Consider the following 15,133-nt stretch of genomic DNA (forward strand, 5'->3'; position numbering starts at 1 on the left):
GGACAGAAATTCCCATAAGCAAATTAACATGAAGTGATTTGGAAATACTCATATTCCATGGGATCTTCTCTGATCCAGAGCACATGGCAATTCTGCAAATGGGACCCATTGAGAAATTCTGACTTGGGCACAGGGGATTTCACACTCTGAGTTCCCTTTGAATCTGAGATTTCTGTGTATCCGGAATGATCCCGCATGGACCACGGACACAAGGAGTGGATGATCCCCCAGATACCTAGTGCTTCCTGCTCTCCAGCCCCTATCACTGAGTCACACCCACAGCCCAGCAGAGTCAGCTGCCGCTGCACAGAACATCTGCACATCTCAACAGCTGGCAGCCTTTACCCTTCCCTTGGCGTTTGAAAGATTTAAAGACAGAGAAACCTGCCAACTGTGAAGGGAAAAGAAGATGGGGTCTCTGTTTCATCTGAGAACTGATTTTTAGAAATGGCTGTAAAAGCCTGAGAAGGAAAATGTCTTTCTAGCGGTTATTTAATCTTAGAATGTTCAGAAGTTATACAGCCCGAGCGACAGCAGGGATGGAATGCAGAGAAAGACTTTGTAATTTAGATAAGGAAAGTTAAAAATACTGAGCTAGAAAGTTCCTAGATAGGCAGTTTTTTTTAGTATGTATGGCCATGGAAACTGTGATGTAAAAAGACTTGTTTGTGTAAGGCTATAAAAGCTTTTAGAATTCTATGTTAAGGGTCATCCCTAGCATATAGGGACCACCTTCTTTACATAAGAATAAACTTTGATTTTGCTAATCTGCTGTCTGGCATATTTTGGACCAACCGCTAGACAACGGACTTGTTAGTAAGGACCCCTGAGTTTGGGTTCTTCCACACAACGTACCCAATGCCTGCGAGACGGGGAGCAACTGCATCCTAATGGAGAAGGAGTCAGCGGAGAGCCTGAATGGGTATCAGGCAGCGTCTGCTCAGACAGGGTGCAATTGTACTTATGATGCATGTTTGCCCATTTCCTTCAGGGACACTTGGCCACCTAGAACCCTCAGCTGATTGGTTCAGTGTGTGACAGCTTTAACCCTATCATGGCCAATGGCAAACTTCAGGAAGCCCAATCCCAGGGGATGCTCGGTGATGCCAGCACACTGGACAGCAGCACACAAGCCCTGCCACAGGCTCTATTCCTGCAATCCAGGCTGTCAGTGTTGTGCATGCGGCTCAGAGGAGGCATAGGGCTTCCTCGAGGGCGGCCGAGTGCTATGGATGATGCTGTTAAAGCTGTAATCTCGCTGTAATACAGTAAATCAGACTAGTAATAGTTATGTTTGGTTAAGTTTCTTCCTGTCAGCCCCCTTTCCTGCATTACTAACCCAGGGTACAGGGTACAAAATCTCTGTCTGGAGTGGTAACAGCTTATTTAGACCCCATCATTGGATATGTATAGTTTTTATTCTGTTTTCCAGTGTGCATTACTGTGCATTTATCAACATTGAATTGCATTTGGCATTTTGTTGCCCAGTCATGCAGTTTTGCGAGATCCCTTTGTAACTCTTCGCAGTCTGCTTTGGACTTAACTATCTTGAGTAATTTTCTATCATCTGCAAATTTTGCCACATCACTGTTTACCCTTTTTTCCAGATCATTTATGAATATGTTGAACAGGACTGGTTCCTTTACAGACCCTTGGGGGACACCACTATTTATTGCTCTTTATTCTGAAAACTGGCCATTCATTCCTACCCTTTGTTTCCTATCTTTTAGGCAGTTACTGATCCAGGAGAGGACCTTCCTTCTTACACCATGACAGATTAGTTTCCTTATGAGCTTTTAGTGAGGGACCTTGTTAAAGTTTTCTAAAAATCTAAATATACTATGTCCACTGTATCACTCTTGTCCGCATGCTGTTGACCCCATTAAAGAATGGTAGTAGATTGGTGAGGCATGATTTTCTTTATCCCATGACACTTTAGTTTGCTGACTCATAGACTCATAGAATCTAAGATCAGAAGGCACAACTTGATCATCTAGTCTGACGTCCTGCACAAAGCAGCCCACAGAACCTCAACCACCTAAACAGCCTTTGGTGAGGGACCCTGTCAAGGCTTTCTGAAAATCTAAATACATTAGATCATCCTTGTCCACATGCATGTTGAACTCTCGTAGATTGGTGAAATATGGCTTCCTTTATCAAAACGCGTTCACTCTTACCCAACAAATTGTGTTTATTGAAGTGTCTGATAATAATGTTCTTTACTACAGTTTCCACCAAATTGTCTGGTCCTAAAAATCGGCTTGGGGGCTTGTAATTGCCGGGATCACCTCTGGAGCCTTCTTTATAAATTGGCGTCACACTAGCTATCCCCCAGTCATCTGGTACAGAAGCTGATTTAAATGCCCTCTAACTGTGAGGGGTTTCTACAGGACAGAAATTCCCATAAGCAATTTAACATGAAGTGATTTGGAAATACTCATATTCCATGGGCTCTTCTCTGATCCAGAGCACACGGCACTTCTGCAAACCGGACCCATTAAGAAATTCTGACTTGGGCACAGGGGATTTCCCACTCCGAGCTCCCTTTGAATCTGAGATTTCTGTGTATCCAGAATGATCCCACATGGACCACGGACACAAGGAGTGGATGATCTCCCAGATATCTAGTGCTTCCTGCTCTCCAGCCCCTGTCACTGAGTCACACCCACAGCTCAGCAGGGTCAGTTTCCTCTGCACACAACATCTGCCCATCTGCACAGCTGGCAGACTTTCCCTTTCCCTTGGCGTTTGAAAGATTTAAAGACAGAGAAACCTGCCAACTGTGAAGGGAAAAGAAGATGAATCTCTGTTTCCTCTGAGAACTGATTTTTAGAAATGGCTGTAGAAGCCTGAGATGGAAAATGTCTTTCTAGCAGTTATTTAATCTTAGAATGTTCAGAAGTTATAAAATAGTTATGGAGCCTGGGTGACAGCAGGGATGGAATGCAGAGAAAGACCTTGTAATTTAGATAAGGAAAGTTGAAAATACTGAGCTAGAAAGTTCCTAGATAGGCAGGTTTTTTTTAGTATGTATGGCCATGGAAACTGTAATGTAAAAAGACCTGTTTGTGTAAGGCTATAAAAGCTTTTAGAATTCTATGTTAAGGGTTGTCCCTAGCATATAGGGACCATCTTCTTTACGTAAAGAATAAACTTTGATTTTGCTAATCTGCTGTCTGGCATATTTTGGACCATCCGCTAGGCAACGGACATGTTACTAAGGACCCCTGAGTTTGGGTTCTTCCACACAATGTACCCAATGCCTGCGAGAAGAGGAGCAACTGCCCACAGAGGTCTGTACCCTAATGGGGAAGGAGTCAGCGGAGAGCCTGCACAGGCAGCAAGCAGCGTCTGTTCACACAGTATGCAATTGTACTTATGATGCATGTTTGCCCATTTCCTTCGGGGTCGCTTGGCCACCTGGAATGCTCAGCTGATTGGTTCAGTGTGTGCCAGTATGTTTAACCCTATCTCTGTGTTTAACCCTATCATGGCCAATGGCAAACTTCAGGAAGCCCAGTCCCAGTGGATGCTCGGTGATGCCAGCGCACTGGACAGCAGCACAAGCCCTGCCACAGGCTCTATTCCTGCAATCCAGGCTGTCAGCGCTGTGCGTACGGCTCAGAGGAGTCACCGGGCTCCCTCAAGGACAGCCAAGTGGTACGGATGTTACTGTTACAGCTGTAATCTCGCTGCAATACAGTAAAACAGACTAATAATAGTTATGTTTGGTCAAATCTCTTCCTGGCAGCCCCCTTTCCTGCATAACTATCACAGGGTAAAGGATGGGGGAGGAAGATTCCACACAGCTTCTACCTGCAAATTTCTCTGAGGATTGTTCTAGTAGGGTAGGTCCCTTCCCTTCTCGCTGAAATATAAACAGAGTGACCCAGCATCAATGCATACCCAAAGCTATGCAGAGATCTCAGTGATCCCTGATAGGGAGGCCCTTCCACCCACGATCTCTGTTCCTCCACAACTACTCTAGGACCCTCTCCAACTCCCTAGGAGCACAGGAGCCTGTCACAGTACGCAGTGCCCACAGGATCTGCCTAGGGGCCATTGTAGAGGGTGGAGGGGGCTGGTTATGGTAGCTGGTGAGGAACAAAGCCCAACCCATATACTAGGCAGGAGGTTTAAATCTTTCCCTACCCAGAGTGCAGTCAGAGACTAAGTCAGTGGCACCTTCATTGCTGTTAGGAGGAAGAGGCAGATGACAAAGGTCCAATTTCTGTTGGGGACTCAGGCAGCTGTGTGTGGGCTGTCATTGCAACTGAATTATCAGCGAAGAATTATCAGTTTTCTATGAATACCACCTCCAAAAACAGATGTAAAGGAAATAGTTTACTTTGGGTCACAAATTATTGAATCCCAGCTTCTTGGACCAAGAATTTTAGCGACACCAGAGCATGATGTTGCCTCCATGACCATCTTGGCTAATAGCCATCGATGGATATATCCTCCATCAATTGATCGAGTTCTTTTTTGGACCTCATTATAGTCTTGGCTTTCACAGCATCCTCAGGCAAGGAGTTCCACAGACTGACCATGTGTTATTTACTTTCTCCACCTCTGTCATGATTTTATAGACCTCTATCATGTAACTCCTTAGCCATCTCATTTCCAAGCTGAAAAGCTCCAGCCTCATTAATTTTTTCACATATGGAAGCTGTTCTATAACCCTAACCATTTTAGTTGCCCTTTTCAATACTTTTTGCATTTGCAATATATCTTTTTTGAGAGGAGGCTACCAATATTCAAGATGTGGGTGCACCATGGATTTATATAGAGGCAATACAATATTTACTGTCTTATTTTCTATCCTTTTCTCAATGATTCCCAACATTCTGTTAGCTTTTATGGCTGCTGTTACACATTGAGCGAATGTTTTCAGAGAATTATCCACAATACGTACAAAATCTCTGTCTGGAGTCGTAACAGCTCATTTAGACCCCATTATTACATGTGTATCGTTTGGATTCTGTTTTCCAATGTGCATTACTGTGCATTTATCAACATTGAATTGCATTTGGCATTTTGTTGCCCAGTCACACAGTTTTGTGAGATCCTTTTGTAACTCTTCGCAGTCTGCTTTGGACTTAACTATCTTGAGTAATTTTCTATCATCTGCAAATTTTGCCACCTCTCTGTTTACCCCTTTTTCCAGATCATTTATGAATATGTTGAACAGGACTGGTTCCTTTACAGACCCTTGGGGGACACCACTATTTATTGCTCTTTATTCTGAAAATTGGCCATTCATTCCTACCTTTGTTTGCTATCTTTTAAGTAGTTACTGATTCAGGAGAGAACCTTCCTTCTTACATTGTGACAGATTAGTTTCCTTATGAGCTTTTGGTGAGGGGCCTTGTCAAGGTTTTCTGAAAATCTAAATATACTATATCCACTGGATCACCCTTGTCCACATGCTGTTGACCTCATTAAAGAATGCTAGTAGATTGGTGAGGCATGATTTTTTTATTCCATGACACCTTAGTTTGCTGACTCACAGAATCTAAGATCAGAAGGGACAATCTGATCATCTAGTCTGATCTCCTGCACAATGCAGCCCACAGAACCTCACCCACCCAAACAGCCTTTGGTGAGGGACCTTGTCAAGGCTTTCTGAAAATCTAAATATACTATATCGACTTGATCATCCTTGTCCACATGCATGTTGAACTCTTGTAGATTGGTGAGACGTGATTTCTCTTACATAAACACAGTTACTCTTACCCAACAAATCGTGTTCATTGAAGTGTCTGATAATTCTGTTCTTTACTACAGTTTCAACCAATTTGTCTGTCCTAAAAATCAGCTTGAGGGGGGAGGCCTGTAAATGCCGGGTCACCTCTGGAGCCTTCTTTATAAGTTGGCGTCACATTAGCTACCCCCCCAGTCATCTGGTACAGAAGCTTATTTAAATGATTTGTAACTTTCCACAGTTAGTATTTCTGCAATTTCACATTTGTGTTCCTTCAGATCTCATTGGTCAATCCCAACTGGTCCTCACATAATACTGTTTAATTTACTAATCTCATGGTAACTCTTGCTATACAAGTTCTAGGGTTTGTTAGTAATATCTGGGTAAAGAATCCCTGTGTAGCCAGCTGCTGGGTCCCATTCCACTGCAGACCCCTGGTGCTGGGGCTCAGCTTTAGTGCTGCAAAATGCATCAGATACCAGATCCAAGTGCGTATTTTAACCTGTAGGTGCCCAGGGATCATGCCCTGCTTTGTGCGCTTCACGTTCACAGGCAAATGCCTGGTTCTGGCAGAGACTGAAAAATAATAATAAATTCTATTTTAAATCTAAACCCAATAATGATAAAGTGATTTTTATATTTTTGTATTTTATTTAAATTACGCGTAATTTCACGGGAAAATCCCAGAGGGGATGGGGAAGGAATCTGGGCTTGAGTGTCTTGCCAGGATTCTTGTGTGTGCGACCTTCAGTCAAACACACAGCTATGCTCTGCCTGGAGGCTGAACGGTTTTGGGGAGAGGGGGGGCACAGCAGGTGTGCTGTGTGCAGAGCTATGCACGGGGCAGGGGGCTGCCTGAATGGCTTCTCTTAGGGCTCCTGCATTAATCCTGTCTCTGACAGACTCAGTCAAAAGTGGTCTGAGTGTTTTGCCAGGACTCCTGTGTGTGCGACCTTCAGTCACACACACAGCTCTTCTCTGCCTGGAGACAGAAAGGTTGGAGCGGGGGGGGGGCGGGGTCCATCAGGTGTGCTGTGTGCAGAGCCATGCCTGGAGGGGGGCTGTTTGAATGGCTTCTCTTAGGGCTACTGCTTTAATACTGTCTCTGACACACACAGTCAGAAGTGCCTGGGTGAGGGCACAGGGTTCAGGTGAGAGGCCGTGCTCCTAGAATAGGCCCTCTCACAGTTGGTGCCACTCTCATGGATCATGCATGAGCCAGAGTGCTCAGGAAGGGCCAGGACTGCAACTGCAAAACAGCTCTGCAGCTTTTCTCATGGCCCCTGGGTATTTTACCAGAGACGGGACAGTTACAGGTCATGGACAATGAGGCAAAACATCTATGTTCCTTCTCTGTACTGACTGTATCCACAGCAATTCTGCGATAACATCCCACCCATCCCCTGGTTCTACATAAACACAGTCACTTTGTAAATGCTGCTTTCTGTCTCAGTTCCCTTCCCCCGGTGCGCTGTCCTCCGTTAGCAGCTGCTGGGAACAGCCCCGGTCCCTTTACTCCAGGTATCAATCGAGTCTGAACCTCTCTGTAAAGAGATGAGATCTGTAGTGCATATCCTCATGTAAGAGTCTAGGATGGAATAGGTGGCACTTGTTTTTCATCTCCTCTGTCATCAGCACAGTAGCCGGGTGATGAACTGACCTTTTATTTGATGAACATCCTGATAATCCTTGCACGAATTTGTTTGCTTTTCACGCTGTAGACGATTGGGTTCATCAGGGGTGGGACCATCATGTAGACATAGCCCATGACTATCTGAATGAAGGAAGGAGAATTCTTCCCGAATCTGTGTATCACTGACAATCCGATCAGTGCTGTGTAGAAGAGTAGAACGGCGCAGACGTGGGAGACGCAAGTGTTCAGGGCCTTGAGGCGCTCTGCATGGGATGTGATCCTCAGCACTGTTTTCAGGATCATAACATAAGATAGGAGAATGAACAGTGAATCCAGTCCGACCGTGGAGATTATTACAAACAAGCCATAGATGATGTTCACTCTGATATCTGAACAAGCCATCTTCATGACATCCTGGTGCAGGCAGTAGGAATGGGAGAGTATGTTGGCTTGACTGTATCGGTGCTGTTTCAGGAGAATGGGAGTGGGGAATGCAACACCCACCCCTCTTAGCAGAGACACCAGTCCCATCTTGGCTACTCTTGGTGGGGTTAAGAGGGAAGCATATCTCAGCGGGTTACAGATGGCAACAAAGCGGTCATAGGCCATCAACAAGAGCATGGCGGATTCAGTGATGGAAAGTGAGTGGATGAAGAACAGCTGGGCAAAACAGGCATCGAAGCTGATCTGCCTAGACTTCAACCAGAATATGCCCAGTATGGTTGGCATGGTGGATATCGATAAGCCAAGGTCTGTGATGGCCAACATTGAAAGGAAAATGTACATGGGCTCATGGAGGGTTGGATCTGTTTTTATAATGAACAGAATGACTGTATTTCCTAATAGGGAAGTAACATACATAAAACAGAAGGGGATAGAAATCCAGACATGGGCGTCTTCCAGCCCAGGTATTCCGGTGAGAAGGAACACCGCAGGTTTGAATATGGTGTCATTGACAGCTGACATAATGCTCTGGGGAGGTCCGAGGAGTTTTGAAAGATATTTCCTGAAACGAAAAATCACAGGAGACTAGATTATATTGAACGAGACATCATTCTGCTCTCAGTGCAAGTCTAAAGTCTTGCAGGAGGTCCAGAAAGATCAGAAAAAGCATAGACTTGGATTTACACTTGATGATTATCTGTTCCTTTCATTCCCTCTGAAGCACCTTGCATTTGCCACTGTTGGAACACAGGATGCTTGGCTAGACTGACTATTGATCTGACCGAGCATGGCAGTTCTTATGTACACCACCTATAAAAAGATAGGTATAGCCAGATTGGATCAGAACTGTACTCCATCTAGCCCAGTATCCAGTGGCTAGCACAATGGGGAAGATAGAAGAAGCCCTGCAATAGACAGCTAAGATATAACTTCCTTCCAGGGAAAGATTCCTCCTGACACACACTAGTTAGACATATTTGATGGTGCAAATCAGGAATTTTCATAGCTCTCAGACTTTAAAAAAAATCCTCATTACTGTGAGTTTTCCAGGTTCTGAGTTCAGGAACATTGACTGTAACAGCATCACTCTGTAAATTCGATCAGAATTGGACTCGATTAACTTTCACTTACCAAAAGCTCTCGGTGAGACACTCTGACACCAAGAATCTTTCCAAGAGACACTGAAGATCTTTGCCTGGCCAGTGTTCACTGAATCCAGAGAAGTAGATCATCCTCACAGGCTTCTATTTATCCTCACAGGTCCCCTATGCTTTCCCCAGGCAAGGATTCAGTAGATATTTGGCAAGTTAAAAGCTAACACAGTTACTTCAGCTCAGTGGTAGAGGGGTTGGAGACTCAAATGGTGATTAGTGAAAACACTAATTTTACACTCATATACATCAGTGTGCAAGTTCCTTCAACCACACTTGTGTAACAGGTGATGAGCTATTATAATCCCTTTTCCTGCACCTCTTCTCTACTCTTTCCTGAAACACAAACCAGTGATTCTGTTGGCTCATGCCTTTCATGAAAGTCTCACACAAGTATTGCAGAGTTCTTGTGTGCATGACTGTGCATGTAAGCGCTAGAAACAGCTTCTGGTTAGTTACCAGGAGACAGTTTCATACAACAGCTCACGGAACAAAGCGTCCATAGAACAAACCCATTACAAAGAGTATTTGGAATACCTCTGAAATACTTTCTAAAGATAAAGTCATTAAGTAGTGAAGTTACCCCAACTCCTTCCAGTACAGATTCAAATAACTCTGCTGCTGGCTTTCCATAGACATGCATGGAATTAAAGTTTGGTTTGTAAAAATTATATTATGATGAAAAGTTTTTGCATAACAATTGAGAGAAGTGTACTTTCGCAGACACATGTAATCCTATTCTTTCCCCTCTGACCTTCTTCCAGAGACCATTTCTCAGGTTAGAGGGGGACCTAAAATGTAGCTTGTGTCATGTGGATTTATTCAGAATGTGAAAAGATTGCAGCCTCTCAGCCTTCATTCAAATACATGTCAACAATCAAAGGTCTGGGTGGTACTAATATCTAGCTAATAGTTAACTCCTATATTAAGCAGTTAAGAGTTAACTCCTCTATCCCTGGGTTAGTAGCCAACAGGTTGTCCTCAGGTTCTGTGTTGTCAATCTTCAGCCTTTATCCGAAGGGGTGCAGAAATTGGGATCAGCGTATACAATATCCATTGCCTGGGCTGTCACTTTCTAGTGCCCTGCAGATTTTTCTGGGGCACGAATTGGGCTCCTTGGTCACCTAAAAATCCAAGAATGAATCGTTTGGGAGACACGTCCCTAGTATTGAGGGATGGCCCAAGTTTCTCTAGTACAGTGGTTTGCAACATTTTTTTCATTTCCAAACCCCTACAAATTTCAAATGCAGATGTGAATACCTTTGGAAATCTAACATGTAATCTGCAGATCCCCAGAGGTCCATGTACCACAGGTTGAAAACCACTGGCCTAGTACAGAGTAATCCCAATACCTGTTATTCAGCTATAATAGAGGTTTGTGAGAAGTGGGTTTCAAAGTGAAATGCATGAGTATTCATGGAAATCAAACTTCATTTCACACATCAAAGTCGTCTATTGCTCACTTTCTCTCTGACTGTCTATGTACTGTATTCATAAAAGACACGCTACCCTGGAAAGGTATTGTGACAGACATGGAGTTGAGCTGCCATAATTATGACTGTGTATGTTAAACACAATTCTTGGGATGTTGATTGTATGGCTATACTGGGTTAAGGATCGGGATATTATCAGTATGGCTAGTCTTAGTTTAATAGCAGGCTGCTGTAATACAAGAAGGAAGGGAAATAAGAGATCAGGAAAAGCTGTCTCTCACTAAACACTTCAGGGATGTTAAGAGAGAAACCCTGAGCTTCACGCTGTGAAGACCCCATTTCTGTTCTCCAGCCAAGTTACACATCTTGTTCTGCCAGTGCTGGGAGTCTGTCCAGAAGTGGGGCAGCTGGTGCTGAGAAGCTTCTCACGTTAACATGCACACAGACACCGCTGGGGAAGTCAGAAAACACTCAGCCTGCCTGGGTCCCCATCAGAGTGCGAGGGCTTCAGAGTGATGTACAGACTGTTGTTTTAAAACCCGTTCATTCTCTCATGTGATGCTTTATTTCTACTGTTCAGATTAAACAATAGGTTGGTTCAGGAAGGCTGACTGGTCACTCTTCTCCCACAAGTCATGGACTCACAAATGGAAGAAGCGCAGGTGTTGAACCCAGTTGGACCTGCTGGGCAAGCTCAGGTGACCCACAGTGTGCTGTAGCCCAGTCTGAGGGTGGGAGGATGGTGAGATTCCAACCCCGGGATAGGGAAAGGGACAAAGCTGACATCTGGCATTTGGAGACCAGAGAGAGGACAGAAATGCTGGAGCCCTCATCCAGTCAGGAAACAAAACTATTCCACGTGCCTTATATAACTTGCTACCACAAAGCAACACAGCTCTGAATTCCTGTGTTCACAAACGAGCCAGAAAATAAAAAAAATTGAAAATGAATTTGCTGATTAAATTTCCTGGAGGAAATAAACCTGAGGTGATTTGAGAACTACTCACTGATATTCCGTGGGCTCTTCTCTCGCCCAGAGCTCCTGGCACCTCTGGAAATGGGACCTGCTGAGAAATCCTGACTCAGGGCATCAGGGTTTTCACACTCCGAGCTCCGTCTGAATCTGGGATTTCGGTGTCCCTGGAACAAACCCCCAGGAATCACGGGCACAAGGAGTGGAGGGTACCCCAGCTACCTAGTGCTGCCTGTTCTCCAGCCCCTGTCACTGAGTCACACCCACAGCCCAGCAGAGTCAGCAGCCACTGCACAGAACATCTGCCCATCTCAACAGCTGGCAGCCTTTACCCTTCCCCTGGCGTTTGAAAGATTTAACGACAGAGAAACCTGCCTACATACCCAATGCCTGAGAGAAGGGAAGCAGCTGCCAAGCAGATCTGCACGTTAATGGAGAAGGAATCAGTAGAGAGCTTGCACCGGCAGCAGGCAGTGTCTGCTCAGACAGGCTGCAACTGTCCTTATGAAGCGTGTTTGCCCATTTCCTTGGGGTCTACTTCCTCACCTGAGACCCTCAGCTGATTGGTTTAGTGTGTGTAATCTTCAAACCCGTCACAGCCAATGGCAAACTGCAAGAATCCCAATCACAGTGGATGTGCTGTGATGCAATCACAGTGGACAGCAGCACAAGCCCTTTGACAGACTCTTTTCCTGCTGTCAAGGTGTGTTAGAGATACATCAAAAAAGGTCTCACCCATGCTGAATGGCATATTGCGCTGCATTAGTATGAGCGCTCCAGCAGATCGAGGGAAATGATTATTCCCCTCTGTTCGGCACTGGTGTGGCCACATTTGGAGTACTCGGTCCAGTTTTGGGCCCCCCATTACACAAAGCGTGTGGACAAATTGAAAAGATTGCGGAGAAGAGAAACAAAAATGTTTAGGCGGCTGGAGTACATGACTTATGTGGAGAGGTTGAGGGACCTTGGCTTCTTTAGTTTATAGAAGAGAAGCGTGAGGGGGGATTTGATAGCAGCCTTCAGTTAACTGAAGGGGGTTCCAGGTAGAATGGAGGTAGGCTGTTCTCAATGGTAGTAGATGACAGAACAAGGAGTAATGGTCTCAAGTTGCAGTGGGGGAGGTCTAGGTTTGATATTAGGAAAAACTTTTTTCCCTAGGAGACTGGTAAAGCACTGGAAGGGGTTACCTAGAGAGGTTGTGGGATCTCCATCCTTAGAGGTTTTTACATCCCACTTTGACAAAGCCCTGACTGGGATAATTTAATTGGGGTTTGTCCTACCTTGAGGAGGTGGTTTCACTAGATACCTCCTGAGGTCCCTTTCAACCCTAATCTTCTAGGATTCTATGATATCTCAGGGAGAAGAGAAGGGAGCTGCTCTACTGGAACAATCTGAGGGAAATTTCCATGTAGGGACCTGTGTTCAATCTGCCTTCCCCAGCCTGCACCCTACTTTTTAATGCAGGAAAGGGGGATGCTGGGGAGAAATTTCACCCTACATAACTATTTTTTGTCCATTTCACTGAACTGCAGCAGGATTACAGCTGTAACAGTATTATCCGCATAGAATATAAAAAGAATAGTTAATGGGTTTTGTGCTTTAAGATAGAATAGTAACGTATATAGCTTCGGAAAAGGGCTGGAAGGACCTGATAAGGGCTGTCCAGGTGCTAGCACAGCACAAATAGAGGGCAAACATAAAAAAAAACAAAAGCTGACCAGGTTGAACACATCCATCTGAGTGGCTCCTGAAAGAGCCTACATGTCAGGATGACTCAGCAGAAATGATCACTGATCATGTCACATGACAAGCCAAAAGTGACACTGTTCACTGTTTGGTTACATATTGACCCAAAAGTGACACTGTTCACTGATTGGTTACATACTGACCCAAAAGTGACACTGTTCACTGATTGGTTACATACTGATCAAGCTTAAACCCGGAGTGTCAGTCACACTTTGGACTGCAGCCCGCTGGGATCCTTGGTAGCTGGACTGAGCCTTTCTATGAACCAGCAGCATCCAAGGGACGGCTAACACTTATCAGAGTCAACTCAGCCCAAGGGGCTTAGGGAAAGAAGCACTTTTGGTAACGTATGAAAGTAGCACTTGCTTTAAGATAACAAACGAACATCTGTCTGTTTATCTGTCTGAGAGGGTAACTAGGATTTTACAAGCGACCATCTGTCTGTAAACATAAAATGACCAATAGTAGAATTGTGTACTATGAGAAATGATTGCATTCATAGAAAAATATTAGGCCTTTGTGTCCTTCTTTGCTTTCATGTTTGTATTGTTTATGTTTATGCTCTTTACTTAATATTAATGACTAAATAAATGAGCCATATTTCTTCAGTTAAAGCCCTGTTCATATTTCTGTTCGGTCACCTCCTCCCCTCGGCTGAGGCAACTTCTCTGCTCCCGGAGACCCGCGATCCTAAAGCTAAGACCTTTCAGGCCGCTCTGAGTCCACGACTCGTATCATCAGTACCACTCAGCCACCCTCGAGGGAGCCCTGTGACTCCTCTGAGCCCCATGCACAGCGCAGACAGCCTGAATTGCAGGAAAAAAGCCGGCAGCAGGGCTTGTGCTACTGTCGGGGAGCATTTTCTCCTTACTAAAAGTTTTGACCCACAGTATAATATTTCCTTTTCATCCATTTTGTGGGTGGGTTTTCATAGGAAACTGATCATTTTTCACTGAAAACTCAGTTGCCTTGTGGCAACTGAAAAAAGAAGAAAGGAGAACACCGGAATATGGACCCTGGACTTCAGAAAATCAGACTTTGACTCCCTCAGGGAGCTGATGGGCAGGATTCCCTTGGAGGCTCATATGAGGGAGAAAGGAATCCAAGAGAGTTGGCTGTGTTTTAAAGAAACCTTATTGAGGGCACAGGAACAAACCATCCGTGTGTGCAGAAAACAGGAAATATGGCACACAGACAGTTTGAATTAACAAAGACGTCTTCTGTGAACATAAGCACAGAAAGGAAGCTTACATGAAGTGAAAACTTGGTCAGACGACTAGGGAGGAGTATAAAAATACTGCTAGAGGATGCCAGGGTGAAATCAGAAAGGCTGATGCACAATTGGAGTTGCCGCTAGTAAGGAATGTGAAGGATAACAAAAAGGGTTTCTACAGATATGTTAGCAACAAGAAGAAGGACAGGAAAAGTGTGGGCCCCTTACTGAATGAGGTACCGAACCTAGTGAGAGATGATGTGGAAGAAGCAGACGTACTCAAATGAAGTACTTTTTGCCTCTGTCCCCACAGACAAGGTCAGACCCCAGACTACTGCACTGGGCAGCACAGAATGGGAAGGAGGTGAACATCCCTCAGTGCTGCAGGAAAGTTTCAGGACTATTTAGAAAAATTGGACTTGCACAAGTCCATGGGGCCAGATGCAATGCAGCTGAGGGTGCTGAAGGAGTTAGCTGATGTGATTTCAGAGCCATTGGCCATTATCTCTGAAAACTCATGACAATTAGGGGAGGTCCTGGACAATTGGAAAAAGGCAAATATAGTGTCCATCTTCAAAAGAGGGAAGAAGATGGATTCGGGGAACTACAGACCGGTCAGCCTTACCTCAGTTACCTGAAAAAATTATGAAGCAGGTCCTCAAGGAATCCATTTTGAGGCACTTGGAAGAGAGGAAGATGATCAGAAACAGTCAACACGGATTCACCAAGGGCAAGTTATGTCTGACCAACCTGATTGCCTTCTATGAAGAGGTGACTGGCTCTGTGGATGTGCGGGAAGCAGTGGATGTGATATACCTGGACTTTAGCAAAGCTTT

The 15,133-nt window shown here is 44.7% G+C and overlaps 1 protein-coding gene across 1 annotated transcript; it reads right to left on the bottom strand.

The window, feature by feature from the left end:
* Nucleotides 1-7,367: 7,367 nt before the first annotated feature.
* Nucleotides 7,368-8,303, bottom strand: LOC137142105 (olfactory receptor 51G2-like). Its single transcript, XM_067531337.1, has one exon. It carries the CDS (start codon nucleotides 8,301-8,303, stop codon nucleotides 7,368-7,370), a length of 936 nt encoding a protein of 311 aa, XP_067387438.1.
* Between the last annotated feature and the right edge of the window lie 6,830 nt (nucleotides 8,304-15,133).

The sequence above is a fragment of the Emydura macquarii genome, unplaced genomic scaffold, assembly GCF_026122565.2.
Source record: "Emydura macquarii macquarii isolate MOO-44397 ecotype Brisbane River unplaced genomic scaffold, CSIRO-AGI_Emac_v2 contig_3147, whole genome shotgun sequence".
NCBI classification, from domain to species: Eukaryota; Metazoa; Chordata; order Testudines; family Chelidae; genus Emydura; species Emydura macquarii.